Raw genomic sequence first — 27,410 nt, forward strand, 5'->3', positions numbered from 1 at the left:
CTGATAACCAGTTGTGTACAAGTTTCGAGCAAATTGCCAGCAATAAATGACAAAACCCAGATAGCACACAGACGACTTAAAGGTGCCTCAGACCTAAAATAGTCGTAAAATGGACGTCTTCAAGGCGTTATGTGCTATCTGAGAAGTTGTCTAAACAATTTTTTTTATCAATAGTCGATGAACATTATACAGTGTGTTCTCATTTAGAAACCTTGAAACATAACTGAAATTACTTGTGCATTGACCTAATTATCACTATGTACAAATAAAATTTTGAAATTGTAATATCTCAGCTAAGAAGCCTCAATTTCCAAAATGTCAGAGAACTGTTTGATTTACTATATTTCAGAATGTTCTATATTCTTGGGATACCTTGTTTAATTTTAAACATTCTTTTAACTGACCCCGACCGGAAGCTACAATAATGTTGGCATTTGGGGTATCAGTCGGTTTGAAATTAAGTTTTGAATACAAACTCCATGTAGTGGAAGATCTTTTGATTTCGTCCACGACAGGCTGAGCTCCTAGCGTTGGCAACCAAATAGCGACGCTAGCTTGCAATAAGAATGCCCGTAATAGTGTGTAATCAAGTTTTTTATTCTCTACACAAAACTATACATAGAACATGCGACTACACACTAATACGTAATATCTTGTTTTCTCCAACCTTCTGAACTTATTATGTAACGTTTCTTTCGTTGCTGATCTTCCGTTTTCCTTAAGACATCTGTAACGCCACATCGCGGAGATGCCATCAGCTGAAACAGAGATTTATTATTTTCTGTGCAAAAGAAGTTACAGAATATACAGTGGACTAACTATATTGCCCTAGTTGGGGTTGTAGGGGAGTAAAATGGCAATGAGTTCAGAGCCCCCTCCATGCTAAGTTCAGTCGTGGTGGGAGAACGAATTTGTGTGCGCGAAAGTACGTATGAAGGGGAAGTGCCTCGCGTGGCAATATAGTTAGAGTCCACTGTAATTAAACTCTATTGGAGAGTGATGAATCTTCATAAAAAGAAATAAATGAAAACCCTAGAAATAATTATTTCATTTCATTTAAGGGCCCGTTTTCGAGAAAATTGTAGTTGACAATAACGATATTCTAAGATAGACTCAGCGGGGCCATAAATGGAAGATTCTTTTGCAGAGTCGACCCAGTCAGTCTTCGAGATCGTTTTCGGTATTTTAAAAATTTTTAGAACTGGAATAAAAGGAAAGTTTACTTGGGAAGAAGCCGTTCATACCACGTGATGAAAAAGACCGAAATGGACTGGTGATAGACCATTCGATAGCTCACAAAGAAATAACATATATGTATATATGTACATATTTCCCTTTTATTGCAATTCAGATGTAGAAACATTGTGAATTGCAATAAAAGGAATATATATTTTTTTCCAACACACGATGGACAATTTCATAAATAATCAAGCGTGTATCTTGTAAACGTCATATTCTATTAGATCGTCACGTAAACTTGTAACAAATTTTCATTACTAAATTCCACTACTATTTTTCTCTCATTTTATTTCTAGAATCGGTAATCATTTTCCATTTTCTCTAATTTAAAAGTTCTTACAATCCTGTTAGTGTAGTCATTATACTTATTCTGTAGTCATTGTACCATTATGGGAAAGCATTTTTCGATTTTCATTGAACTATTCCTCAATGCTCATTTTTATAAATAATTATTGTTTAGGAAGGATGACATATAGGTATAACCAAATTTCTCAACCTAAATACACAATTTTCGCCATAATTCGATAATTATTATTTACTAAATAATAATAATAATGCAAACATTTGTATTGGATTAATACCACTAGGATTAACAGTGATTGAGAATATTGAATAGATTACTGTTAACTGTAGAGCAAGCATCAGAATTAACTGATCGTTTCGGCCAATTTTCAGAGACAGCCCCCTTTCTCCCGCCGCACGTCTTGGCTCCCGTGACGGCCAAGAAGCTCGATCCACCTCAGGCGCGTGCCATATCAACCACACGAATAGTAGTTGATTTTAATAATCAAAATTTGTTACAAGTTTACGTGACGATCTAATAGAATATGATGTTTACAAGATACACTCTTGATTATTTATGAAATAGTCCATCGTGTGTTGGAAAAAAATATATATCCCTTTTATTGCAATGCACAATGTAGAAACATATTAAAGACAAAATTGACGCACCTCGAGTGTAGCGTTGTCCAATTTTCCTGTGACTGGAATATTACCGAATTTCTGCACATTTTTTATTGCATCTGTTATAGCGCTTTCCTTGTAGAGTGCATCTGAATCGGCAGTACCATGTTCTAGATACCCGTACTTTTTCATAAAATCCATCTGCACGATTACACAAACATTCGTGATTTATCATTATTAACTATTTTACAAGCTAGCGTCAAATTATTATTCTGTGTATGGTAATTCTAGATAATTCAAAGTGTGTGGTATCTCAATCTTTAATTTACTTCGAAAATGAGGAGGATATACCAAAACACAGAGGCTAATTAATTGAATACATAAATAATCTTATACTCTTGTTTAACCAAAAAATAGCACTTTTTATACAATAATTCTATATAACATTTAATATAATAATTTTTATATACATGCAAATAGCACCAAATTTTCACAATAAACTCTCGAAAATTCGTTCATTTTTAGCCGTTTACACCAGCTCCCACATTGACCCTTTGTGTAGGCAACCAAAATATTCACAGTTATTCAGCAATCTTTATACCCTATTCTGACAGATTAGGATTAGATAAACCTACATAATTTTACGTTCTTACTTTTCCTTTTCTATAATATACCAAGTGCTGTTTCAGACAAGACCATAAAAAATTGTGAAAGCAAATTTTAAAATGGGTACCTGGGTACCCGGTTTACTACACAAGGGTTAAATATTACAAAGATATCATGCAATAAATGAGTTAAAACATTGGTTACATTACATGATATTTATGCGAGTGTCAATGTGGAATAGTAAGAATACTTTTTGTGTTTAAAAAAAGTTGTACTTGTTTTACCTACCGCAAACAGGGATGCCGATGTAGCGTCAACATTTGATAGAATTGGTGCCGATTCGTACTTTCCAGGAATGAAAGCAACACACAAAAAAACGATACAATATAACACTGCCATTGTTGAACTCTTCAGTCACTCGATTTGTGACCGTAACTTGTATTTTCAAACTTGTTCGTCGAATGCGGAAACAAGCGCGTTTCCACTCGATGCTCGTGTAGTTTTCGATTTTTTTTTCTTTTTTTGCACGTTACGAGTCTCTCGATTTAATCGGACATATCATTAGGTCAGTCACTGCTTGAAAAAAAGAGCGCTTCGGGAAATTGATAAGAAAGGTCGACTATGTCGCTCGATCTCTGACAACGTAGAAATTACCAAAGAGGCGGGGGAGATCGATTCGTTTAAACGTTGATTGAACAAAGACATAGGGTGAACGCACTAGTGAATGAACACTTGAGAGATTTTGTGACTATTAAAATCGAATTAATATGATAACAATCAGAACAATCAGAAATTTCTTATCTGCAAAATAGATAGTAAGTGGTCTTTTTACAAAAATATTATGGTACAAAAAAATTGCTTCTGATCTGTTTTATAATATTCAGTGGTCAGATATCTTAATAACAACTTATTAACAAGGAGCAATTGAAATAATGTTGTTGCATACATGTTTTTTTGTATTCTGCAGATAACAAATTTCTGATTCTTTATTTGCGAATATCTCATTAAATATAATATTTGCGATGGAAGCAATTTTAGATTCCGAAGGAGCAAATTGGGAGCAATTTTTTAAGATAAAAATTGTTAAGAAATACTAATATTCCGCGCCAACTATTCTTCAGTCACCGGAGAATAGTTGGCGCAGAATATTACTATTTCTTAACAATTTATATCTTAGAAAATTGCTACAGATTTGCTCCCTCAGAATCTAAAATTGCTCCCACAGCACCGTTTATATTTAATGAGATATTCGTAAATGAAAAAGAAAAAATTTGTTAATAGAAAATAGGTAGTAAATGGCCTTTTTACACAAATATTATGGTACCAAAAAATTGCTCCTGATCTGTTTTATAGTAATCAATAGTCAGATATCTCAATAACAACTTATTAACAAGGAGCAGTTGAAATAACGTTTAGATTATTCAATAATAATTGTATAAAATTTTCAGATATACATGACCTTTTATTTGTGATTCAATATAACATTAGATAAACGACATAAAAAATAACGCGACGCAGCAAGTTGGAGTACTTTCTTTTGTTAGGCGTAGATACATTTCAATTACAATTTCTCTGGTCTGTATTCCCGACTGTGTTTTCAATTATTTTGTGCGTGAAATACATTGTATATTTTACACTTATTACATTATATACACTCAGTTGAAAATGGAAGTGCATCGAATAGTCCAAAATATACCAAAGGGATTTCCATCTTTTGCAAATCAGAGTAAACAAAGCTGTTAATATTGTCCTATTATAGCGTTCCTTTCGTTTTTCATATAAACTTGCTTCTAGTACATCAGTTTATATTTGATTATATTTCAGATTATATTTTGATAGCTTTTCATTTTTTCAATGTACATTTTTTAATTCTTATTTTTTGTACAACAATATTATTATTAATTGTGTATACTTTCGCAAAAACAGTACATGTCGAAATTTCGGGTACTGAAATTAAGTTATAATCTACTACAGTAGACATTCGTTTCCCGCACTAGTCGGAGCTTTAGCGGGCCAGAATTCCAGGAACCGTGCAAGAAGCAGACACCAATTACCCGAGCGCTTTCCCCACCACTCGGCCGTTCAGTCGTGCGACGCAACTACATGTAGAGTTGGCTGGATATGCGTACTTGACGGTTACATTACTTATCTCCGTTATTTTTAGAGATATCAAAAAAGTTTATTCACAGAAGTTGTTCAGTATGAAGAAGGCTATTACTTAGCTGAGTTAGCAGTAACAAGTTTTTCGGAGGTGGAGTATCTTCTAAGTTTTTGAAGTTAATTATGTTATTTTTATTAATGATATTAAAATATTATGCAATAAAATACTTTTATTATATAAATCGATTCTTCCAAACATTTTGCGTAATAAAATATTAAGGTATTATGTGAAAAAGGTAATAATTCGTGACATATTGTAGTGGCAAATGTCTAGCTTGGTTAGCATCTGATTATCCATTACGTGTAATCCGCGAGACAAGAAACAATCAAATTGCCACCAATATTCATTGCATCAATAAAAACATTATTAAAACAGTATTATATACACTGCGCTTTCCGTGATGAGATATGTCAGTTAATCGTGACACCGTATGTGTTCCGGCCTGGGCATGCTGGACGACAGACTCTGTCGGCAGAGTAGGGTACGCGGGCGTGTATGAGAAATACGTATAAGCAAGGGGCGTGGCTTTCGTACAAAAACGGTGGCGCGGGAAACGAATGCTACTGTCATATGTAGGTATATTCTATACCTCGTCGGTGTGGAACCAAACCGGGCAGATTCCTAATATTATGCTGGAATTGGCCGCTTGGTGCAGCACATTGAAATGATATGAAAATGTCTAATCCACTTGCAACTTCAAGAACAGTAACATTTCATTAGAAAAATTGAAAACAAAATCAAATTTAATTATTCAAATCATACATACATACATTAACAAGTAATTCAAGTAACAAATTATCTCTAATGCCTTACTATACTCTAAAATGAATTTGATGCATAGGTTCGAATATGTACAATTTTATAAACTTGCAGTTGAAATATATTTTGAACTAATCATTTTGCGATACAAGTACTTCAATATCTTCTTACAAGAAAAAAAAAGAACATTCATTGGTGTATGAAAAAAACTCATCTATTTAAAAATAAGAGCGATTCTGAGATCTCTGAAACACTGTCACCTGCTCCAAAGCAGACACATGCGTTCTCTAATGCACGATTTAAAACCATAAAAATATGCTTAATGAAATATATTTCTGTCTTCTAACTTTTAAAAATCATAGCTTGCCCCATCAGTTACATAGGACACTCTATATGTAGACTAGTAGACTATAAATTAATTTCAGTACCCGAAATTTTGACATGTACTGTTTTTGCGAAAGTATACACAATTAATAATAATATTATTATACAAAAAATAAGAATTAAAAAATGTACATTGAAAAAATGAAAAGCTATCAAAACTTTCAGATAATATAAATTACTCATGATAAGATGAAGTTTTAATATCAGTCATGAAATGATAATAAACTGATGTACTAGAAGCAAGTTTATATGAAAAACGAAAGGAACGCCATAATAGGACAATATTAACAGCTTTATTTACTCTGATTTGCAAAAGATGGAAATCCCTTTGGTATATTGTGGACTATTCGATGCACTTCCATTTTCAACTGAGTGTATATAATGTAATAAGTGTAAAATATACAATGTATTTCACGCACAAAATAATTGAAAACACAGTCGGGAATACAGACCAGAGAAATTATAATTGAAATGTATCTACGCCTAACAAAAGAAAGTACTCCAACTTGCTGCGCCGCGTTATTTTTTGTCGTTCATCTAATGTCACATTGAATCACAAATAAAAGGTCGTATAAGTCTGAAAATTTTATACAATTATTATTGAATAATCTAAACAAGGTGTTCTTGTTAAACATGTGCTAACAACATGATTGAAATCCCCAGTGCCAAATGGCACATAGAAGAAGAAGCGAATGACGTGTGTACAAACGTTTGTGCTGATTGCCAAGAGAACGTTAAATATTGACTAATTGATCAATGAACACAAAGTGGCAACAAAAGTTATGATTGCACAAATCCTCACCTTCCCTATGTTTTCTACCTCATATCTAATTTTAATTATTTGTTATACAAAAACATACATAGATATGTTCATTCGATTAAATTAATAATAAATAGCTATGATGAATTGTGACGACGTAGCTTAAAAAACGAAAATACTCTTTCTATATATACATGACCGATGCAGGCGTCTCCCCGCACACTAAATTCATCTAAGCAGATTAGAACACTATTACTCTTAAGTACAAGGCATTTCCGTGCAGAAAATTTCACTGCCTATAGTTTACAGAGGCAAAATAGTAAAGGAATAAATGTCCCAATCGCTGCAAACACTGGTAGCATTACTGAAGAATCATCAATTGAATAGGGATCTGGAGTTCTAGGGCCGCTTGTGTGTCGGCTACGCACTGTCGATTCTTCTTCGTCTTCTTGTATATTCTGATATTCCTCTGGTTCTTGAGGAATTGGGCCTAACTGTGGTATATCTGAAAATTATAGAAATTGATTACAGGACATAATTTAGAAACCTTTTGAGGTGCACAGAAGACTTAAAACAGTACCTTCTATATTTCCTTTTATAACAGCAATTGCATTTATCTTTGGGTTATCTCTATACCCCTGTAAGCGATGGATTGATATTAATAAAATTGTAATGAAATAATGTATAATACATTCTAGGAAATAAGTAACAAAAATAGTTATAATACTTTTATAAATTCAACTCGAATCTTTCCAGCTAAAATATCTGATTCTTCGTCATTGTATATTAATTTTCCTCCTTGAACTTTAAAAGGAATATATTCATCGTGTGCTATACCACGACCAACTCTTTCAAATATATCTAAGTCAGTAACAACAGTATGGTCTCCATTTAAAACCACATCAAAGACCTGGAAAAAAGTTGTTGGGATCTAAATTATTACGAAACATTGTTTAACTATTACAAAAAGAGTACTTAAACCCTTGAGAATAATAATGGTATAAAATAAACAAGTTATATGATTGACTTATTTCAAAATATTTGTTCATTATATTAAATAGCATGCACTAAGTGTTAACATCACAACATTCCACAGATTATAATCCACACAAATATTTTATTCCAACACAAAAATTTTAATCAACCTACAAATCTAAATAAGAATTATGATTTTGTCACTCCTGGTTCTGGTACCTAATGTAGAAAGTGAATCATTCTCCATTATGTAGTGAGTGTGGTATAAAAATTATTTTGCAGATTTTGGATTATTTTATTGGATTTATAAGAATGATGTTGAGCAAATATAAAAAATAGTTTTGTAACCAGGAAGGGTTTATAAACGCTTGTTCACTTATTTTTTTAGGTTTCAAATTTTGTATAATATTCTCTAATAGCTCTAATAATTTTAAATATGTAATATTCTTATCAGTCACCACCATTTTAAGAAGGTTGATTCAAATGTCAAATATTTAATGAAAACCATATTGGGACTAAATATTTTGCAGAATATCATTATTTGATTCTTATGGTTATATCTTCAAATTTTATTAAAACTATCATGAAATCACCCATATGGTCCCTTCTGACTTACGCCATGTTTATTATCAAGGGCTTAACTAGTCATTTAATAATTGTTCATGTAATATTAACTATTATTAGCTAATTCTTATTTATTTTAAAGTGATTCGTTGTTTTAGAATTAGAATTTGTCAATCATCAAAGTACAGTTCGACATACATTATATAATTAAAAATCTATTAACCAGATTGTATAATTAAAAACATTATAGGGTATTACCTTCATATTGGGAGAATTAAAATAAACTTCGCAGAACTTTAATATTATAACATACTCTCCATCTTCACTAATTGGTATATCATACCCAAATGTACTATGGTGGTAACGCTCAGTCTGATACAATATTTGATCGATAGCATTTATTCGTCCAATAATTAACTGCTTGCCATAATCAGATGCCGTTCCAACTTTACCCATTAATGGATCTTTGGCATATCGAATTCCATAACTGTCAGTGTGTGCTTCTCCTCCAGAATTTATTGCATATATCACTTCCAAACTCTGGAAGCTTTGCACACAGAGGACAAATAATAATATTGATATTGTCAACAAATGTATTACCCATCCTGTGGTCATTTTTTCTTATTATACAATATAGCAAAGTTCAACTTTTTCCAAGCAACAATGTAATCATAACTTTCTGCTTCTCAATTTGTTCTGACCGGCAAGTGAGGTTACAATTAAAATAGAGTAACATTTAAGGCCAACGATTCAACGACGTTGCGCACGATGAAATCCACATGTTATCCGATCAAATTAAAGTCAGTTCTATTTGAATAAAACTAAAACGGAGCACACTGTCTGTTATGTCAACAAATATTATGAATCTTTGTGGGCCACGAATCACACGCTTTTAAACATACGCTGACGACAGCCACGTTACTATTACGTGTCACTGATGTGTCAGGTTAGGTGAACAGAAACAGCTTTTAGTGCAAAATAAATAGCGATGCACTGTACTGATTGCAGAGTTTCAAAAATTTCTTCTGAATGGATACAGTATGAATGAAATTTTAATTTGTCTAACTAAAGATTAAATTGTTTGTAATTAGCGTAAACTTTATTATAACATTTTTAAATATTGTACGTGAAAGGTGTACCGGTCATATACATGTTATTTCAATTATTACCGACTGAGTCAGAATGCAGTTTTTATTAATGATTATATGTACACCGTTTTGTAAACATAATAATACATAATACGGAATCATTAATATCAATTTATGGAGAACCATTTTATTGCTTATATTTTCTTATCATTGCAGGTATCGGTATTGCAGTCTATAATCCGATAAGTTATCTATAAAACAGTGTACACGTGGAAATTTGGCTTTACATACAAGGATGTAGGACCTGTAGACGGTGACCAATGAACTATAATAAGTTATAGTTCATTGACGGTGATTCAGAACGAATGCAAAAAACTAAAGTACGATTTGGGAATCCATTTCAAGTAGAAAATGTTGTACAAATGTTAATGGTTTAAGAAATTAACACAAAAGACAGTCTGAAATATTATTTATTTACTATTCACTGTATAAGATATGTTCATTTTACATATATTGCTGAACACAACTACGTAAATATTGAGAACGATGGTTAATCATCGTATATGCAATTTGATAGTTATTGCATTCGAATACAAATCCGAAACCGTACATTATTTTGCTCAGTCACATACAATTCATCACAAAAGTATTCGGCCATCGTAGGCGAAGTTTGCGTGGAATTGTAAGTAGGTTCGCAAATAAAAACCTATATCAAACCCTATTTTTAATGAACATTTATTGTAAAATAAATTAATAAATATTCATTAAAAGTAGGTTTTGATATAGTTTTTTATTTGCAAACCTATGTACTTACAATTTCAAGCACAATTTACTTAATGCTTAATACTATTATGACCAAAAACTTTTGTGACCAACTGTAAGTAGAACAATAACAAGAAATGTTCTTTTTACATTATTCTGAGTAGATATTTTTGAATATAAAACCAAAAATATTGTTCCTAAACATATTTTCTCCGAAACACGTTCTACTCTGTGTACAGGATTTCCGAAAATTCAGTATGCCTTCTAATCTCTTAAAAACAGAACTTTTACTGCGCAATAACGTTTGAAAATACTGATAAATTGCACGATGTTTGTTATTTATCGGTAGCCTCGCAAAAACGAAGCTCTCTTCGTTCGTACACGTGCTCGAACACAGACGAAGTCGCACCTTGACGAGTTCAGAAGACGTTAACGTTAACGTCGCACACCTGCCAATGCTGTCTTCCTTTTCTTGCCACCTGGAAACCTTATAACGGCCGACATAAACCGTGATCCTTTGAAAACTCTAACAAGGCACGTAGTTTCCGAACTTGTACATACCCAGGGCCAGTCCTAACTGAGGTACAAAAGGTGCCCCCTTACCTGGGCGGCCGCAGATCATTTATCACATGCAAAATTTTGGCTAATAAAAATAATAATCAACACGTTTTTGAAGATTATGAAAATTTTAGAAACACAGAATTCAATCAAATTAATTGTATATATAATATTTGTAACACTACTCGTATACAAGAATAAACTATCTTGGACAGCCCAAAATAGCATATATGACATTTAGTCATATGTATTGGATTAAATTCGTGTCGGTAATTAATGGTCCCTATTTATCAATCATAACATCATTATTATAAACATTATACGGTAGTTTTGTACTTATATGTGGAATAAAATATTCGTTTTAAATTAAACAATTTATTTTTTAAGGATGTTTGGTTCAGTTTATGAAAATAAAAATTAATAAATACTTGTTTAAAAAGTATGTATCTATATAGATATAAAAGTAAACACTTCATATCAAATTCTTAGTTAAATAATATTAAATTAATAAGGGCGGCGATACGGTTTTTGCATCTGGGTGGCCAAAAACCTAGGAACGGCCCTGTATATGTATACCTACGACCTACACTGCTCGGCGCAACGAATCGTCCCTAGGGATTGTACTTATGTATGCAAAAACGGATCTTGTGCTGACGCCCTGAGGAAACAGAGTCCGATTTCATTTCTACGTAAAAAGGAATATTTACGACATAATGTTAGGATGTCTAAGAAAATATTGTGCATTACATTAGTTTTATTCATTAATTTCATGTTTCTGAAACACGTGTCTTGCAATTTTAAAGGTGAAAGTTTAATGTAACGAAATCTTCTTGAAATTTTAATATTTTATTTACTGATGACTATTTGTTAGAATTGTCAAAAAGTAGGATTGTCGTCTTTTTAAGTCACGTTTAAATTAAAACAAAGATTTTTTTGCAATAAGAATTAGTAAATTATTAGAAAGGTATTACAAATTACAATTGATAAATTATTACATTCTCGTACGAAATGATGCTGATTACTTCACAAATTAAAAAAGAACCAAATTTCATTTGTTAAAAATTTATAAAATTGTTACATTATATTACATGAAGATTATTCTTTATGTTTTCCACATTTTATGTATTGGAAAATGTAAATTTATTTGAGTAAATCCGAGATACTTTGTAATTAATATTAATCCTCTGGATACTGTTGTTTAATAAGTATGAGTTATTGATTTTTCAATTTTTACAACGAAAGTTATTTATGACTTTACTCAATTTAGAACATCTAATAATGTGTTTTAAATATATGTATATGTATATGGTATGAAATTCAATTCCCTTTACGGCTGTTTTTAGTCGTTTACCTCGGGACGTTTTAACCAAGGCCATTCGTATGTACAAACAGAGTATGATTGAAATTACTACATTCTTGGACGAAATACCGAAGGTTTTAATACATATTAAAACTTTTATCTACACAAGTATGTGTCTAGTTTAGCAATTTTTTAAAAATAAACAATGTACAAAAAAATCTGTATGAATAATTTATGCCAGTTATTATCTCGATGTAAACTAATACATTAATCATGTTACAATATATAATGTGAAATCGTAGGTCAAAAATACGTGTGAACAAAAAGAGCTTTATTAATTATTAATTATTACATCATACAAAAACCGAGAACGCTACTACATCACAATAAAAACAACAAGTTAACAATTAACTGCAACATGAACGTTTACTAATTATTATGCATCACATTAATCGATTACGTCGATAATCGAATTCTTATCACATTTTATATATTTATAAAACATGCGTATGCGTAAAACACAAAAAATTAAGACTCCTGTCAACTGTAATGCATAAACAGTACAAGCAAATTTGATAAAATCCAATAGAACTGGAGTTTTAATAAAGATAACAAAACATTTTGCTTCGTTTAAAATTCACTTTTTTATTTTAAATTTACCGATGTATTGTAAAATAGTCTAAAAAATGACGGCTCGAAAACCATTGTATTTTTTTTATGCTGGTTTTCCCAAGTATAGGTTGAAATCATTTACGGAGAGACAGAAAAGCTGATATGGAACAGAAAATTTCGTGTAACTATACTATATAATTTATTTTCTAGTAATAATATCTTAAAGTTTTAAGACATTTGAGTTTACTTACGAAATACTGATAGACATACGATTTACAATTACATAGTAACTATACAACTTCATTGACGGGCAAAAATGGAATAAAGCTGTCGTAATATATTTCGTAGTAAACTTGTATAATTTACCGTTAAAGTTTGGTATTGCCAATGTTCGGTACACAACATTTATCACAATAAAATACATGCGACTCAACGAGTTTCTGCAGTTACATGATGACATAGCAATCCTTCGTATCTTTCCATTGTTTTGCAGTAATGATGAGGAGATAGAAATATTTATTTCTAAGAATAGCAAAGGAAACGTTCAAACTATGAAAAGCTACTCAAAATCGATTGCTTATTGCGCCTTATTAGATCAAACATATTTCCCTGATTGTTTAAGTAAAATAAGAAGAAACACATTAAATTTTATTAAGAGAGAAGGATGATTTCGACATAAAAAAACTGGATGTAGTTCCGGAAAAATTCACTCTCCGATTTTCCCGAAACTCGGTAAAATCGTCCCGAATATTCCGAAATTAACATGTGTACAAGATTTTTTGGCAAAATTAAAAATTCACTGAGATAATACTAAGATAATAAATATACCTTTGTGTAATAAACACATGAAATTGAAATCGTGACATACAGTAAATACTCGATGAGTGTTCTAAGGTTCCTCGGAATTGACAAGGAAACGTCCCCAGATGTAACGTTGACTTTTTAATGAGGTTTAGCACAATGATAGAGTATGGAATTCCCAAGTCAGTGATATTTATTTCAGCCGCATATGGCCCTTAATTTATTAAATATTTAATATTCAGTGCCGATGAGCTATCGAACACTCATCGAGAAATTACTGTACAACGTCTCGTGGTGCTACACTAATTATGTTCGAAACTGCTTCAAACCAACTATTGTATGTATGACTCACCCATAAAAATATATGATACAAAACACACTTTATGTGTCGTTATCTTAATATTAATATATCTGTTATGACAACAAATAATTATCCCATTATTCTTGCGTTAACTCAGTTAATTTTCAATTCTGACACAAAACGTTTTACATACGTTCATTTGGGAGTATTTGGGACGAATTTACCAAGTTTCATGAAAATCGGAGGGCGGACCTTTTTGGAACTGCAGCGAAACGGTATGTTATCTTCGAATTTTATTCGATCCAATGCTTTACGTCTGTTATATTTTGATGGAATCTCAGAACAATCTTTCACGTATGGCAAGAGGAAGTGCAATCGAAATAGTGCGGAAAAGTAACACTACATCTAAATTTGTATCTCTGTCCTTGTTCATTGTTGGCAATTGAGCGGAAGTAACTCTTTGCATCAATTGTTTAACGCAGTTATCTGTGAAAATTATTACTGAACATCAGATCTCCATGCAATTTTAGTAATTTTACATTATTTAAAAACACACTTTGTTGATTCAAAATTAAATAAAACTTTTTATCATTCTTGAAAATATATATGTATATCAAGAATTCATACGGTAAACCAAAAGTAAACATATCTTTAATGACAGGTCAACAGTGTACATATGTATACTAGCTATCACTAAATATATGTATAAGTATTTGCCTATCCACATTAGATACATTTTACTAAAAAATGTACCAAATTTGTCACAAGCAGTAGTGTTCTTACTAATAACGGCCAAAAAGCAAGTAAAATTCGTAAACATTTTTTTCAAATTCCCAAAGTATAATATCAAATGAAAAAGAGTAAAATTAATATTTCCTCAATGGGCAGACAATACTTATGAATGGTAGTGTACGCATATATGCAGCTACGGGTGTGGCTTTTGATGGGTTAGGTAGATGTACATATATTTTAGGACAAATTTACATCGATCACGTTATGTGTTTGTGATATATTCTACACGTAGATGGGATTTTCACCTGGACGTTTACACTTCTGCGATATCGACACTATATAACGAATAACTCATTGTTAGGCGATGAACACACACACGCGTCAAGCACGTATCGAACAAATGTATATAGGTACATAACCAGCTGTTCTAGGTTACGCTGGAAGTTTCTGTATAGTTCGCGAACTTTACTGCAATGCTCGTCGTCATCGATTTCCTCTACCGTCCTTTGCTGCGTCTACAGCATCGTCTTTGTAGCAATATTTTTGCATAATTTAACAATGGAAATCAATAAAGAAGCATTATGATGATGACTGTTCATCGAATCTGTACCTACAAACTGTCAGCTGTTGCAGGTAACAGTATGATAAGAGCAACACAAGTGTCTATTATACATATTACTGTATATTAGTGATAAATAGTCGTACAATACTGTTATATTAAAAGTGTGATATTGTAACTCATTTATAATTAATTTTGGCTTCACTTGTTACATCTATAAATATTATCAAAATTAATTGGCATACAATTTTTATATCAATATTATTTATTTAAAACTATACATTTCTAATTGTATTCCTGTTGTTATAAGACTGTCAGTTTTTATAAAGATTTGCAGCCTAGGTATAATATAATTAAACAGTTTATAAACGTATAGTCAAAGTAAATATGTAATTATATTCATAACATTTACTTTCTTCTTTCACTTTTGTTCAACATAATATGGATTTACGATAAAATGATATTTTAAGTTCTCCGAAGACGGGAGTGTATACGTCATGCGATTTATATTCATACGTCACAGCGTATATTAGTTTATATGTATGTATGTACTTACCACCAACACGTCACTTGGTGAAACATAGTTCAATGAATTGACAAATTTTTACTATATTGAAACTTACGAACGTCTTAGTCTTAGAGATATACAACAGTGATTTTTATAGTAAAGTCCTATTTAACTTTATTTTCGATAAAACGAGTATTGTCATGATATATACAGAAAACTACAGGTAGATTTCTTTGATTTTTACACTATGCTATTATACATATTGAGTTTTAATAATGAATACATGTTCGTAGATTAACCATTAGATAATCTCTATCAATAAAATGGATATGTAAGGATCATTAGATAATCCAGTCCATCGATTTTATATGAGGAAATAAAATGTACACGATTATTCAAAGACAAAAAATTAGTACTTTGCCGACAAATCTACTTTACATTTAGTTCGCAAGTTTACTTGACAAAACTTCAATGTAAATTCCCACCATTGTACTGACACGTCGATTCAGAAAAAAACAGTTTATCATACCCGTTCTAATGCAGCATTGCCTTTCTTTCCAGTGTATTATTTTACAAGTATATAATATTCTGATTTCAAAGGCAACGTATCTTATGAAATATTTAATCGTTTTACACGTGTTCAAAACTGTTTGGTAAAAATTTAAACAGGTAAACTGTAAAGGTTATAGGTGTCAATGAAATCAGAAGACCTTGGATACAGCTAACCATAACCCTGTATAAATGTAAACTGCATACACGCTGGTGTGCGTGGCCATGCTGCTCGGTACCTTCTAGAATTAGATATTTCTCCACTTTTCTCACTGACTCTACTTCCGTGTCGTCTGCCAGATTGAACGGAAATCATCTTGATAAATCATTTCACAGTTAAGTGTGGTTGATCCTTCAAAAGAGTACTGATAAAATTATTAAGCAGCTTTCTTTAATGGAAAGAATACCAGTGCATAATATTTGTAAGATGTAAAGTACATTTTAGCTGATCGATAATCATGTAAAATTTTATTACTGATACACGTAGTTTACGAACGGTCACCAATGGCTACACAGATCCAGCAGAAATCTGTCGTTCGATTGGCTCATGCATTGAGCCTGAGCAGTAAGAACATTCTAGAAGCGTCCTCTGGAAAGGTAATATATACGGAGGCGCGAGTGCGGTCTCTTCACTCACGTTGCGAATCGTCAAACGAAGAACTTCTTCGCTATCCTAGAAAGTACATTTTTATAATCGAACAAAGCGAACAAAGAAAGGTGCGTAATTGTGATCTACGAGTCTTATGTTATCGTCCAGGATACGTGATTATAAACGTTTGATTCAGACGTTTTTCAAAGAAATTCATTTGTCTTTATTTTCTATTTTCTACAGAAAAAACAAAGATGGCTAAAGCACCCGCAGTTGGTATTGATCTTGGCACCACCTACTCGTGCGTTGGTGTCTTCCAGCACGGAAAAGTGGAAATCATCGCCAACGATCAAGGAAATCGTACAACGCCCAGCTATGTTGCATTCACAGATACCGAACGATTAATCGGTGATGCCGCCAAAAATCAAGTTGCCATGAACCCGAACAACACAATTTTCGGTAAGTAGATTTACGGAAATTATTAATCCTAGTAACGTAACATTATTAGGCAAAATACAGTGCATTAATTTTGATAGTAATCGATATAACCAAGCATTAGATTTAACTATCGTTAGAATAAAAAATTATTTTCGAACTCTTGATTAAATAATTATGTTAAATTGTAGAGAAAAAGTTTTTTGTAGTCATGTTAACTCAGTTTTAATTGATTTAAGCATTGCTAAGAATATTTTTGTTTTTATTCGAAAGACATTTTATTCAATGGTTAATATTGTAGGTTAATCATTTGGGCGGGTACAAGTAGCTTTTATATCAACGTTTTATCAATTGTATTTTCGGCAATATTTTGTGTATAATCTGAGGACATACAGAATAGAAATACGTAATACATGCATAACATTGCAAGTAATTTTGAATATTGGAAATAAGCGTGGAAAATTCTTAACATGGTTATACAGACTGGAAGGTCAATACTACTATATATATGTTAACCACGCACGCGCATATATACGGTTAGGGTCATGGCCTCTAGAGGACGCCTGTTTAGTGCCTTATTAGGTCAACGTCACGATTTATTTACTACATATTTAAAAAGTTCATACATACAGTGTAAATCATTTTTATGATTTAACAACATAAAATGATAATCACTTTTTGAAATGAGGCAAAATAAAATTGAAAATGGTAAATTCTTACTAGGTTACGGATGTTACAAGATTATATGCACATTTGAATTTTAAAGTAGAAAAAATAGTTATTTCTAATTAATCATATTTTTTTTCATTTTTTTTTTCAGATGCCAAGCGACTTATTGGACGTCGGTTCGAAGACACTACAGTTCAAGCAGATATGAAACACTGGCCATTCCTTGTTGTGAATGATGATGGCAAGCCTAAGATTAAAGTACAGTACAAAGGAGAGATGAAGACTTTCTTCCCTGAAGAAGTGAGTTCAATGGTCCTGGTAAAAATGAAGGAGACTGCTGAGGCATACCTTGGAAAGACCGTCACTAATGCTGTGATCACTGTACCTGCTTACTTCAACGACTCGCAGCGTCAGGCAACCAAGGACGCTGGCACCATTTCGGGCTTAAACGTTTTACGTATTATCAACGAGCCCACTGCGGCCGCCATTGCTTACGGCTTGGACAAGAAAGCCACTGGCGAACGCAACGTCCTAATTTTCGACCTTGGCGGTGGCACCTTCGATGTATCTATTCTGACAATCGAAGATGGCATCTTTGAGGTCAAGTCCACAGCAGGAGATACTCACCTTGGTGGTGAAGATTTTGATAACCGCATGGTCAATCACTTCGTTCAGGAGTTCAAGCGTAAATACAAGAAAGATCTTACCGCTAATAAGCGTGCCCTTCGTCGTCTTAGAACTGCTTGTGAGCGTGCTAAACGCACTCTGTCATCGTCTACTCAAGCGAGTATTGAAATTGATTCCCTCTATGAGGGAATTGACTTCTACACTTCGATCACCAGGGCTCGTTTCGAAGAGCTTTGCGCTGATCTGTTTAGAGGAACACTTGAGCCAGTAGAGAAATCACTGCGTGACGCTAAAATGGACAAGGCTCAAATTCATGACATTGTCTTGGTTGGTGGATCCACACGTATTCCTAAGATCCAGAAGCTGTTGCAAGACTTCTTCAATGGCAAGGAATTGAACAAATCTATCAACCCTGATGAAGCTGTTGCTTACGGAGCTGCTGTCCAAGCTGCTATCTTGCATGGTGATAAGTCTGAAGAAGTACAGGATCTGTTGCTTCTTGATGTTACGCCTCTGTCCCTTGGTATTGAAACTGCTGGTGGTGTCATGACTGCTCTTATCAAGAGGAATTCGACCATTCCAACAAAACAGACACAAACATTCACCACTTTTGCCGATAACCAACCTGGTGTATTGATCCAAGTCTACGAAGGAGAGCGTGCAATGACAAAGGACAACAACCTGTTAGGTAAATTTGAGCTAAGTGGAATTCCACCAGCACCCCGAGGAGTTCCTCAAATCGAAGTTACATTCGACATCGATGCCAATGGTATTCTGAACGTCACTGCAGTGGACAAATCTACTGGCAAGGAGAACAAAATCACCATCACCAATGACAAGGGCCGTCTTAGCAAGGAGGAAATCGAGAGAATGGTCAACGAAGCTGAGAAATATCGTAGTGAAGATGAAAAACAAAAGGAACGAATTGCTGCTAAGAACGGTCTTGAGTCTTACTGCTTTAACATGAAGAGCACAGTGGAAGATGAGAAGTTGAAGGACAAGATCAGTGCCAGTGACAAGACTGTGGTACTGGATAAATGCAATGACATCATCAAATGGCTCGACGCCAATCAGCTGGCTGATAAGGAAGAGTATGAACATAAGCAAAAGGAATTGGAAGCTATATGTAATCCTATTGTCACGAAGTTGTATCAGGGAAGTGGAGGTATGCCTGGTACTGGAATGCCTGGTGGCTTCCCAGGAGCAGGAGCCGCTCCAGGTGGAGCTCCTACTGGTGGTGCAGCTGGTGGTCCTACCATTGAAGAAGTCGACTAATCTTCTCAATTACCACTGCCATCTACATGTGTTCACGCAGAGAAAAAGGAACAGCGAATTTAAAGAACATAGAAACTATTACAGCTGCGGTCTTTTCGTTCCTCAGTATGATTTAGCTATGCTTGTTTTCATGTACGCATTTGAAAACAGATTATTACGTTTATATTTATTTTATTTCTGTAGAACTGGAAAAACGACTTATTCTTGATTTTTTTTATTGTGGAATCCAAGTAACACTGGAAAACGTAATTTAATAACTGTCCATTAGTTAATAATGTGGATAAAAAAAAAGATCTGTTGATTTTCTATGTTCGAAAAACTTCGACTGAAAAATAAACCAATCATGTGAAACTTAAAAATGATTTCCAATTTTTCCTTCTCTATAGATTAATAAAAATTAAAATCTTCCAGATTCTTATCAGTGATATACACATAGAAATTTATGTCTTTATGATATATATGCAATCGTGCAAACTGTAAGAAAGAAAGTTTAATACAGATCAACTAGTTTACTTCGAATAAACTTTGCTATCACGTTACTATTTATATATAAAAGATTGTTAATATGTAGATTATTTCATAAAAGCCAAAGTCGAAGAATTCTATATTACATTAAAGAATACGTTTGATCTGGACAATATATATGTTTAACACATAAATTCTAGGCAATGTTTTGTTTCAAACCTAAAGAAAAATACACAGTAAAAACGAAGCACTTTGTAGATACATACAGTTGAAAAATTTAGGTATTGAACTAAGTTACATTTTTATTGAGGCGAAGTCTGAAATACTTGAAAATATAACAATATCATTTATTTACGCATGAAAAACATCTAATGCTCCTTTCGTTTAGAATGTTTAGATCATATACAGTATGTCTGGTTTAAGTGCATACACGCTATTATTTATCTAACTGCTGAAAATGCGAAGAAATGTTTCATATGAAAGTTGCTTGATTTCATGGAGCGAACCTAATAGAATATTTCAATTTTTTTTTGTTGATTACAGAGGTTTTAACATTTTTTTAAAATGGAAATATATATTTTGTTATCATTATCATTTTATTAGAAATTTTATGACGAATTCGGACAACTTTTATATGGAACATTTTTCCGCATTTTCTATAGTTAGATAAATAATGGCGTGTATACACTCACATCGGATATACTGTAGAATTATTTTGTTAGTAGATACATAATCAAAACGTGTTCAATAAAACAAAATTTTATTTGCAAGCACAACAGGCTGCTACAGAAAACAATTATATCCGTAATCGATAATACAATGATGAAAATTGGATCGACGTGAGATGTGACACCATTAGAATATGATTGTACTAGAAGTTTAATAATTTTCTAAAGTTATTACCCCAAAAATCTAAAATATTGTAAATAACAAATCGATGGCGAAATTTAAAAGTAAGAAGGTAAAGACCCAGCATTATTAGGACTGAAAATTAAGATGTGTGTGCCATAGTAGTTTCGAACAGTACAGTCGACTTTCCCCTCTTCTTCTTTTTACCACCATTCTTCTTGGCTCCTAAAGAACAGAAGCAAAAATGAAATTATGAGCATGCAATATTTGCTGTTTATTACAAATAAATTTCTGCAGTAAAAGGTAGTCAAAGCTAAAGTTAGTATAGACTGTAGGCCTAATTTACTAACAAATTGTTGGACGCGTAAGATCGAGATTTTTAAGGTGAAAAATTGCTGCTGTGATGATAAACTATTACGTGATAGGTATAAACAACAGTCAATCGGTTATCTCAAGCAGTATCGAACAGCCATTTGTTAATTTCATAGTATTCTTTTACAGTTTCTGTGGAAGATATATAACATCATTGTAAAATTAGTCAAGAGTAAAGGGATTTTAACGGATTCTTATCTATTTCATAATTATTTACCGCCGATAATAGCAACTTTCAACCTAGCACGTAAAAATCTAAATATTCGTCAGCAAGGAATTAATTTACATCTTAAGTGTGTTCCTACATTTTGTACATTTGGCATTTTTATTACAAGAGTTTGTACACAAGCTAAATATATTTTCTATATTCATTTCAAATTTTCTTATTATATGTCACAAGTAACAACTACTATCCGGTCTTATGTTTATTAGAAACTTTTTCCAATTTTTTGAAATATGCCGCGTATGTCATCATTTTACGAGATGATCTATATTTGCAAAAACAATCACGTTTTATAACCATAAATTTATTAAACTTGCCTGATAACTTCGTTTGTTCTAAAGCGGCTGCTATAGCATCGCCGAAACTTTGACTGTATGACGATGCGGAGAAGTAATCGTCTTCTTCCTCTGTATTTTTTGAAAACGTCTGAGCAGACAGACTTGAATTGGACTCTCCGCGCATGGAGCTGACAGAAGGCCACGCCGCCGAGTTTCGAGGTTTCGAGCGTGTACCGGTGTTCCGCAACATTTCTGCGAACGATGGTCCCTGTTCATGCGCGGTATTGTCAGTTTGTCTGTTTCGAACAATTTCGTCGAACGTGCTCAACGACGGACTGCTAGCTATGCTGGAATTTGTCGTTGATTCTGGAGGCGAAGGAATACTTTCCCTGTAACGTACATTATTTCGATTAATTTTACAAATTCATTAGATTGTAAGTCTAAAGTTTATATATATATTACATGAATTCATAAAAGTGGCAATTATAAAAAAATTGTTATTATTATGCATCATAAGAATTTTAATTGACCATATTTGAAGTATTTTGATTAGTTCATCCAAGAGACACGATTCGAATCTGGAGAAGTCATTGAAAGTGTTTGAAATCGAAAAAGTATTTGTAAGCCAATTACTGTTTTACTGTAATTTCAAAAGATTGTAAAAAATTGCGAAAGTAGTTAATGTCCAAATAATAGCAATGTTACCAGAAAGCTATCGCGAAAGTAATATAAACCAACATAGGTAATCTTTTCGGTAAAAGTAAGCGAGATACTATTGCAATAACAACGATATAACAGTTCAAATAATAAAATATATATACTCAGGAACTAATGATTCTGGCTGCCATTGAGGAAAATGTCGCTGTGAATCGATGTGTACTTTTGGCGTTGGGTATCTTCCCATTCGCTTATTTTCTTCTTCGGTGATCTTCTTCTCTCTCTTTCGTTCCTCAAGTTCTCGCTGTTTCCTGCGTTTATGTCTCAATGCTAACTGATCTAGAGAAACAGTTTCCATATTGATTAGAATTTCTGTGCAAAACGAAGCGAAATAGTTGTTTCCTAATAACAAAAAGTACCCTGAAACGATGATAGAACTTGTTCCGATACAATCGGCGGTTTTAAATCAATTTCGGCTATTTCAAATTGGCAAGTAAGTGGCAAATGACATAGATATCTCAGTCTACGTCTTAAATCTTCTGTAAAAATTCCTCCTTCCTTTTCCAGGAGTTTTCCTTTAATAACATGCGGAGAATTCTCAAGACTACCATACTGCTTTTCCAGCATCTTCACATTCATTGCGTGAAGGTATAGATGTTGCCCATCATCGGCTAAACACAAACATTTTTTAAAACTAATTCATCACAATAATAAAAGAAAAGTATGATAAAAATATATCCACGGGTAATAACCTTGATAAAAATAAAAAAACTTTTGTACACTCGAAGTCGACTGAAGACTACCACTTGAATTTTCCGTTATTTTGATAGATTCTTCATCTAAACTTTTTAGGTCTTTCTTATCTGAAACATTACTGATTTCTTCATAATCTTGTAATTCCTGTTTTTCAGTGTCGTTGCCCTGTTCTTTTGTTATTAAAGCTGTATTCATTTCTGATGTTGATTTGTTCTATAATAGAAAAACATCATTAGATTTTTAGGCCATACATAATTCGTTGCTCTACATTTACACAAATAAATTACTGTTACCCCTTGTAATAGCTCCTCTTCTCTTTCTGAAAGTTCATTAAGTGCTTCTTCAATGTAACAATTTTCTGGCGAATCAGGATTATCAGACATTTCCAATTTTAATTGAACACGTTCCCCTTCAATAACACTCATAATCTAAAGATTTTTATTTATTAAGAAGACTTTCAACGTTTTGAAATTAAGCATTATAATCTTCTATAACTTTCAAGTGGCTTACATCGTTTGTATTTGCAATGAGAAGTTTTGAATACACATCTTTGCTAATAGCATCTGCAGCTGGAAAAAAGTTTGTTGGATTTTGCGTTACAGACCCAACGGGTACAGCAAGCAATGAACCTCTTTCACGGCGCATCAAACGTAAAGTAACAATATCTCCTGAATTTAGCGGACTTTGCATGATTTCAGTAACACTAGAAACGGAGAAAGGAACAGGTATTCATAAAGTTCCTCTCTTGTAATATTCTAAAAATACTTTTATTTTCAATAAGCACTGAAAGTATACCTTTTCAAATCAGATTTCTGAATCAATTCATAACAAATGGGACATTTACGCCAAGATTTGTCAGAAAGTGATAAGTAATGAAGAATGCAGGGCCAACAATAAACATGACCACAACGTGTCATTTTTCCAGCAACTGGCATACCCAAACAAATTGGACAAGACAAGCATTCAGAACTATAAAGTTTCTGGAATATAAAGTACTCATTAACCCGAGAAGCCTAAACATATGGTTTATAACTTACAATTTGCTCCACTAATTTCCAGTCAACTAAAGCATCAGGATCAGTCAGATATAACGTGTAATTTCCATTGGCAGTTACAACAAATTGGCAGCTACAAGAAAAATAATATTTAGTGCGTAAAGACATAAATATTTCATACATTTAAACATATGAAATTATCATATCGTTCTACCTGGCTTGTAGAAACTGTTCTTTGTTGTATTTGTGTCTCTGGACTGGTGGAAGCCATCTATTACTGTTGCGAGAGCAACTCTTTATTGACTTTCCATGACTCCATGCACCCGAACCACTTTGCATTTCACGCGGTTCATAATGAAAATTCAGCAGATGATTCAAATTCTGCTTTTTACTTCCTTGGACCAATACTGAGCCATGCTCAGCTAATTCTGCTTCCACTACCTATATGTAATAATGACATTTAATTAAAACTTAACTTAATGAATGAATGTTGTATGTAAAAAAGAACTACAATAATTAAACTGCAGTACGAACCTTGGTATCCTCCTTTGAACCACCATGATACTGTCCTTTAGGTTTTGGTCTCTTATCAAAACTTTTTGTTTTCTGTACATTACACTTCCTTGGCTGTTCATATTTTGAGAAGCTATTAGTGCCAGTTGTTTCGCGTCGGCGTGAGGACCTTGGAAAGAGCTTACCATTTATAACATCTGAAAAATGGTAATGAACATAGTTTTTCTTCATATTCTTATCCTGTGAGAAAATTTAAATAATTAATTTTATTATTACATTATTTGTAATTTTAACAAATTACATTGAAATCAGAGATTGAAAACTGAAACCAATAGGTTTCAATTTTCAGAACTGTTACAGAGAACCAAAATGATGTTACAAGTGTTATGGTTGAAAACTAGATCCAACGTAGGCCAGAATCTTTTTCAACCATAACAAGTTATAGCATCATTTTGATTCTTCACACAGACTTCTATATAAAGTCTGTGGTTCTTCATAACTGTATCAATCAAAATTCTTTATATAACAGTATATTATCAGAACTATTTCAACCCTTGGTTAAAACTACTAACATTCACAGAATGACATATATCATAAGCAACATTATGTTCTGAAAAATTAATCTTTAAGTAATATATGATTTCTTAATATTCATGCAGTAAATAGGCAAATTGTGAAAAGATTACATTAAACTTCATAACTTGCATACCTATATAAATTAATCATTTTCAGGGTGATATAAGATTAATTTTTTTTTATGCATACAAATGCTAATGAATAAATAAATTATTAATTGCAAAAGCTCTTTTATGGTATGTTTAAACATAAGTAAACAGTATTAAATATTTTCTGCAGATTTCAGCATTGGGTGTTATAACTGTATGTACATAGCAAAACCTTGTTCTTTTATTAGACTTACGTTATAGTTAATGTATTGAACATGGTCATGTTGTATTTTGATTTAAATTAAGATTATGACTTAAATGCTACTATATGTCATATTTAATACATGTATAGTAAAAAAGTATTCTTTTGTTTCCTGTTACGGATAAGATGCATTCTTTTAATAATACAAAGTAAACTGAAATATACGAATTGGAGATTAATAAGCTATTAACCCTTTGCACTCGACTGTCGCCTCTGAAGCAACAAAATGTATGGAAAATTAGAAATTCCGAGTGCAAAGGGATAACATATAGACAAAAGCTGTAACCATAAACGAAACTGCAAATTTTTCTTGTTAGTTTGAAGCAATTTAAATCTAAAGTACTAAGTCTAAAATATTTATGTAATTGCATGATATTTACAGAATGCACATTTTTAGTCAAACAATAAAGATTTGAAATGATATGTATGAAATGTAAATAATGTTCAAATATATATAATCATTTATATAAATTTTATCAAATCAGTATCAATCTTGATCATTAATAACTCTCAAACATAACACCTTTCTATTTACACTTATCCATACTAATATGGAGTTAATCATAGGTATATTTCATATCAAATAATGTGACATCAACACTTTTTGTTGTCAACAGTCTTAAATACATTTCCAAATATTCAACAAATCTTTCTTCTAGTTTATAAATAACATATCCGTCATTTAGTTACATATAATGCCTTTTAAAATGAAATAATCCTGTTACTGTTCTAGAGTAGTGTTAACATCCCACGAACGAACATAAAGTCTTATGTAATTATAATTTAACAAATTAAAAAAGAAAAAAAACGCGAAGGTAAATATGATAAATAATGAAATTCCAGGGTACAGAATATTTCTTTTTGTGATAAAATACACGCATAAGACGTCACCAAAAAGATGACGTCGCTATCGGAGCGATCGACATTCAGATAACGACGCACCTTGTGTTTTCTTTGAATCAGCAGGACCCCCCTTCGCGGAGGACTGCGGGAATTTTGTGTTCTTTTCCATTTCTGGCACAAATGTGCTCGTGCTGACTTCCAGCGTAAACGAGGCTGTGGTCTCCTCCGTATGGAGAAACAGTGTATTTTCGCAGACCCTTCATCTTCTTCAATAAGCCATGTTTTCTCAGCGTCAAAGGTGTAGAGAATATCGCCCAGATGCCGATAATCGACGCCCGATAGTACTGTACTACGATGACTACGGACACGTGTATAACAGAGCAAAAGCTCTGCCTTGCTTTTCGTCGCAAACGACGACGACAACCTCGTTTCTTGGCTCAGCGGCCGAAAACGGTCGCGATCTCGTCGCTATGATGGCGACGAAGGCGACGAAACTAATGACTTGCGCAACCGGAAATCAAATGCGGCACATATCAACTGCTTGGATATGCACGTGACGTTCAGGTGACGAATCATTATTTTCAATATGAGTACTTAATAAGCACGCTTCATCAAAATCCACATAGACCGAAAACAATATAAAAATGTAAAACCACGCACGCATTTAGGTTTACTGAATAAATACATACGTACGTAGATATATTTAACGGTAGATATTCACCTGATTTCCGGTATTTGAAACCTTCAAGGAGCTAACCTGCCCTCTAGTGCAAAAACATAGAACTAGTTTTGGAGGGTATGAACTTTAAACACTGT

General features: G+C 32.8%; 4 protein-coding genes across 4 annotated transcripts; 1 reads left to right on the forward strand and 3 right to left on the reverse strand.

The window, feature by feature from the left end:
- Positions 1-548: 548 nt before the first annotated feature.
- On the reverse strand, positions 549-3,192 carry LOC107191112 (matrix metalloproteinase-24-like). Its single transcript, XM_015580070.1, has 3 exons — positions 3,037-3,192; positions 2,191-2,343; positions 549-758 (listed from the first exon to the last, which is right to left on the reverse strand). The coding sequence occupies exons 1-3, from the start codon at positions 3,145-3,147 to the stop codon at positions 639-641; spliced, it is 384 nt and encodes a 127-aa protein (XP_015435556.1). The 5' UTR covers positions 3,148-3,192; the 3' UTR covers positions 549-638.
- Positions 3,193-7,108: 3,916 nt separating this feature from the next.
- Positions 7,109-9,309, reverse strand: LOC107190594 (malectin-B). Its single transcript, XM_015579423.1, has 4 exons — positions 8,610-9,309; positions 7,540-7,722; positions 7,393-7,450; positions 7,109-7,317 (listed from the first exon to the last, which is right to left on the reverse strand). The coding sequence occupies exons 1-4, from the start codon at positions 8,964-8,966 to the stop codon at positions 7,109-7,111; spliced, it is 807 nt and encodes a 268-aa protein (XP_015434909.1). The 5' UTR covers positions 8,967-9,309.
- A 7,435-nt stretch (positions 9,310-16,744) lies between these two features.
- LOC107191158 (heat shock 70 kDa protein cognate 4) lies at positions 16,745-20,075 on the forward strand. Its single transcript, XM_015580129.1, has 3 exons — positions 16,745-16,838; positions 16,954-17,169; positions 17,966-20,075. The coding sequence occupies exons 2-3, from the start codon at positions 16,965-16,967 to the stop codon at positions 19,714-19,716; spliced, it is 1,956 nt and encodes a 651-aa protein (XP_015435615.1). The 5' UTR covers positions 16,745-16,838; positions 16,954-16,964; the 3' UTR covers positions 19,717-20,075.
- An 849-nt stretch (positions 20,076-20,924) lies between these two features.
- On the reverse strand, positions 20,925-27,093 carry LOC107190438 (RING finger protein 10). The gene is made up of 12 exons (XM_015579240.1): positions 26,694-27,093; positions 24,846-25,021; positions 24,526-24,752; positions 24,354-24,444; positions 24,112-24,296; positions 23,827-24,019; positions 23,610-23,744; positions 23,313-23,529; positions 22,980-23,231; positions 22,725-22,899; positions 21,943-22,292; positions 20,925-21,255 (listed from the first exon to the last, which is right to left on the reverse strand). The coding sequence occupies exons 1-12, from the start codon at positions 26,761-26,763 to the stop codon at positions 21,173-21,175; spliced, it is 2,154 nt and encodes a 717-aa protein (XP_015434726.1). The 5' UTR covers positions 26,764-27,093; the 3' UTR covers positions 20,925-21,172.
- Positions 27,094-27,410: the final 317 nt, after the last annotated feature.

This window comes from Dufourea novaeangliae, unplaced genomic scaffold, assembly GCF_001272555.1.
Source record: "Dufourea novaeangliae isolate 0120121106 unplaced genomic scaffold, ASM127255v1 scaffold11, whole genome shotgun sequence".
Lineage (NCBI taxonomy): Eukaryota > Metazoa > Arthropoda > Insecta > Hymenoptera > Halictidae > Dufourea > Dufourea novaeangliae.

Coding starts and splice junctions, on each gene's coding strand:
- LOC107190438 (XM_015579240.1), bottom strand. CDS start 26,763: ATGGAAAAGAACACAAAATTCCCGCAGTCCTCCGCGAAGGGGGGTCCT. Junction 23,530..23,609: donor AAGAGGAGCTATTACAAGGG/GTAACAGTAATT, acceptor TTTCTATTATAG/AACAAATCAACATCAGAAAT. Junction 21,256..21,942: donor AGAACAAACGAAGTTATCAG/GCAAGTTTAATA, acceptor TCTGTTCTTTAG/GAGCCAAGAAGAATGGTGGT.
- LOC107191112 (XM_015580070.1), bottom strand. CDS start 3,147: ATGGCAGTGTTATATTGTATCGTTTTTTTGTGTGTTGCTTTCATTCCT. Junction 2,344..3,036: donor CATCGGCATCCCTGTTTGCG/GTAGGTAAAACA, acceptor GTAATCGTGCAG/ATGGATTTTATGAAAAAGTA. Junction 759..2,190: donor TGGACAACGCTACACTCGAG/GTGCGTCAATTT, acceptor TCTCTGTTTCAG/CTGATGGCATCTCCGCGATG.
- LOC107190594 (XM_015579423.1), bottom strand. CDS start 8,966: ATGACCACAGGATGGGTAATACATTTGTTGACAATATCAATATTATTA. Junction 7,723..8,609: donor TTAATTCTCCCAATATGAAG/GTAATACCCTAT, acceptor ACTTTTTTCCAG/GTCTTTGATGTGGTTTTAAA. Junction 7,451..7,539: donor TTCGAGTTGAATTTATAAAA/GTATTATAACTA, acceptor CATCGCTTACAG/GGGTATAGAGATAACCCAAA.
- LOC107191158 (XM_015580129.1), top strand. CDS start 16,965: ATGGCTAAAGCACCCGCAGTTGGTATTGATCTTGGCACCACCTACTCG. Junction 17,170..17,965: donor CCCGAACAACACAATTTTCG/GTAAGTAGATTT, acceptor TTTTTTTTTCAG/ATGCCAAGCGACTTATTGGA.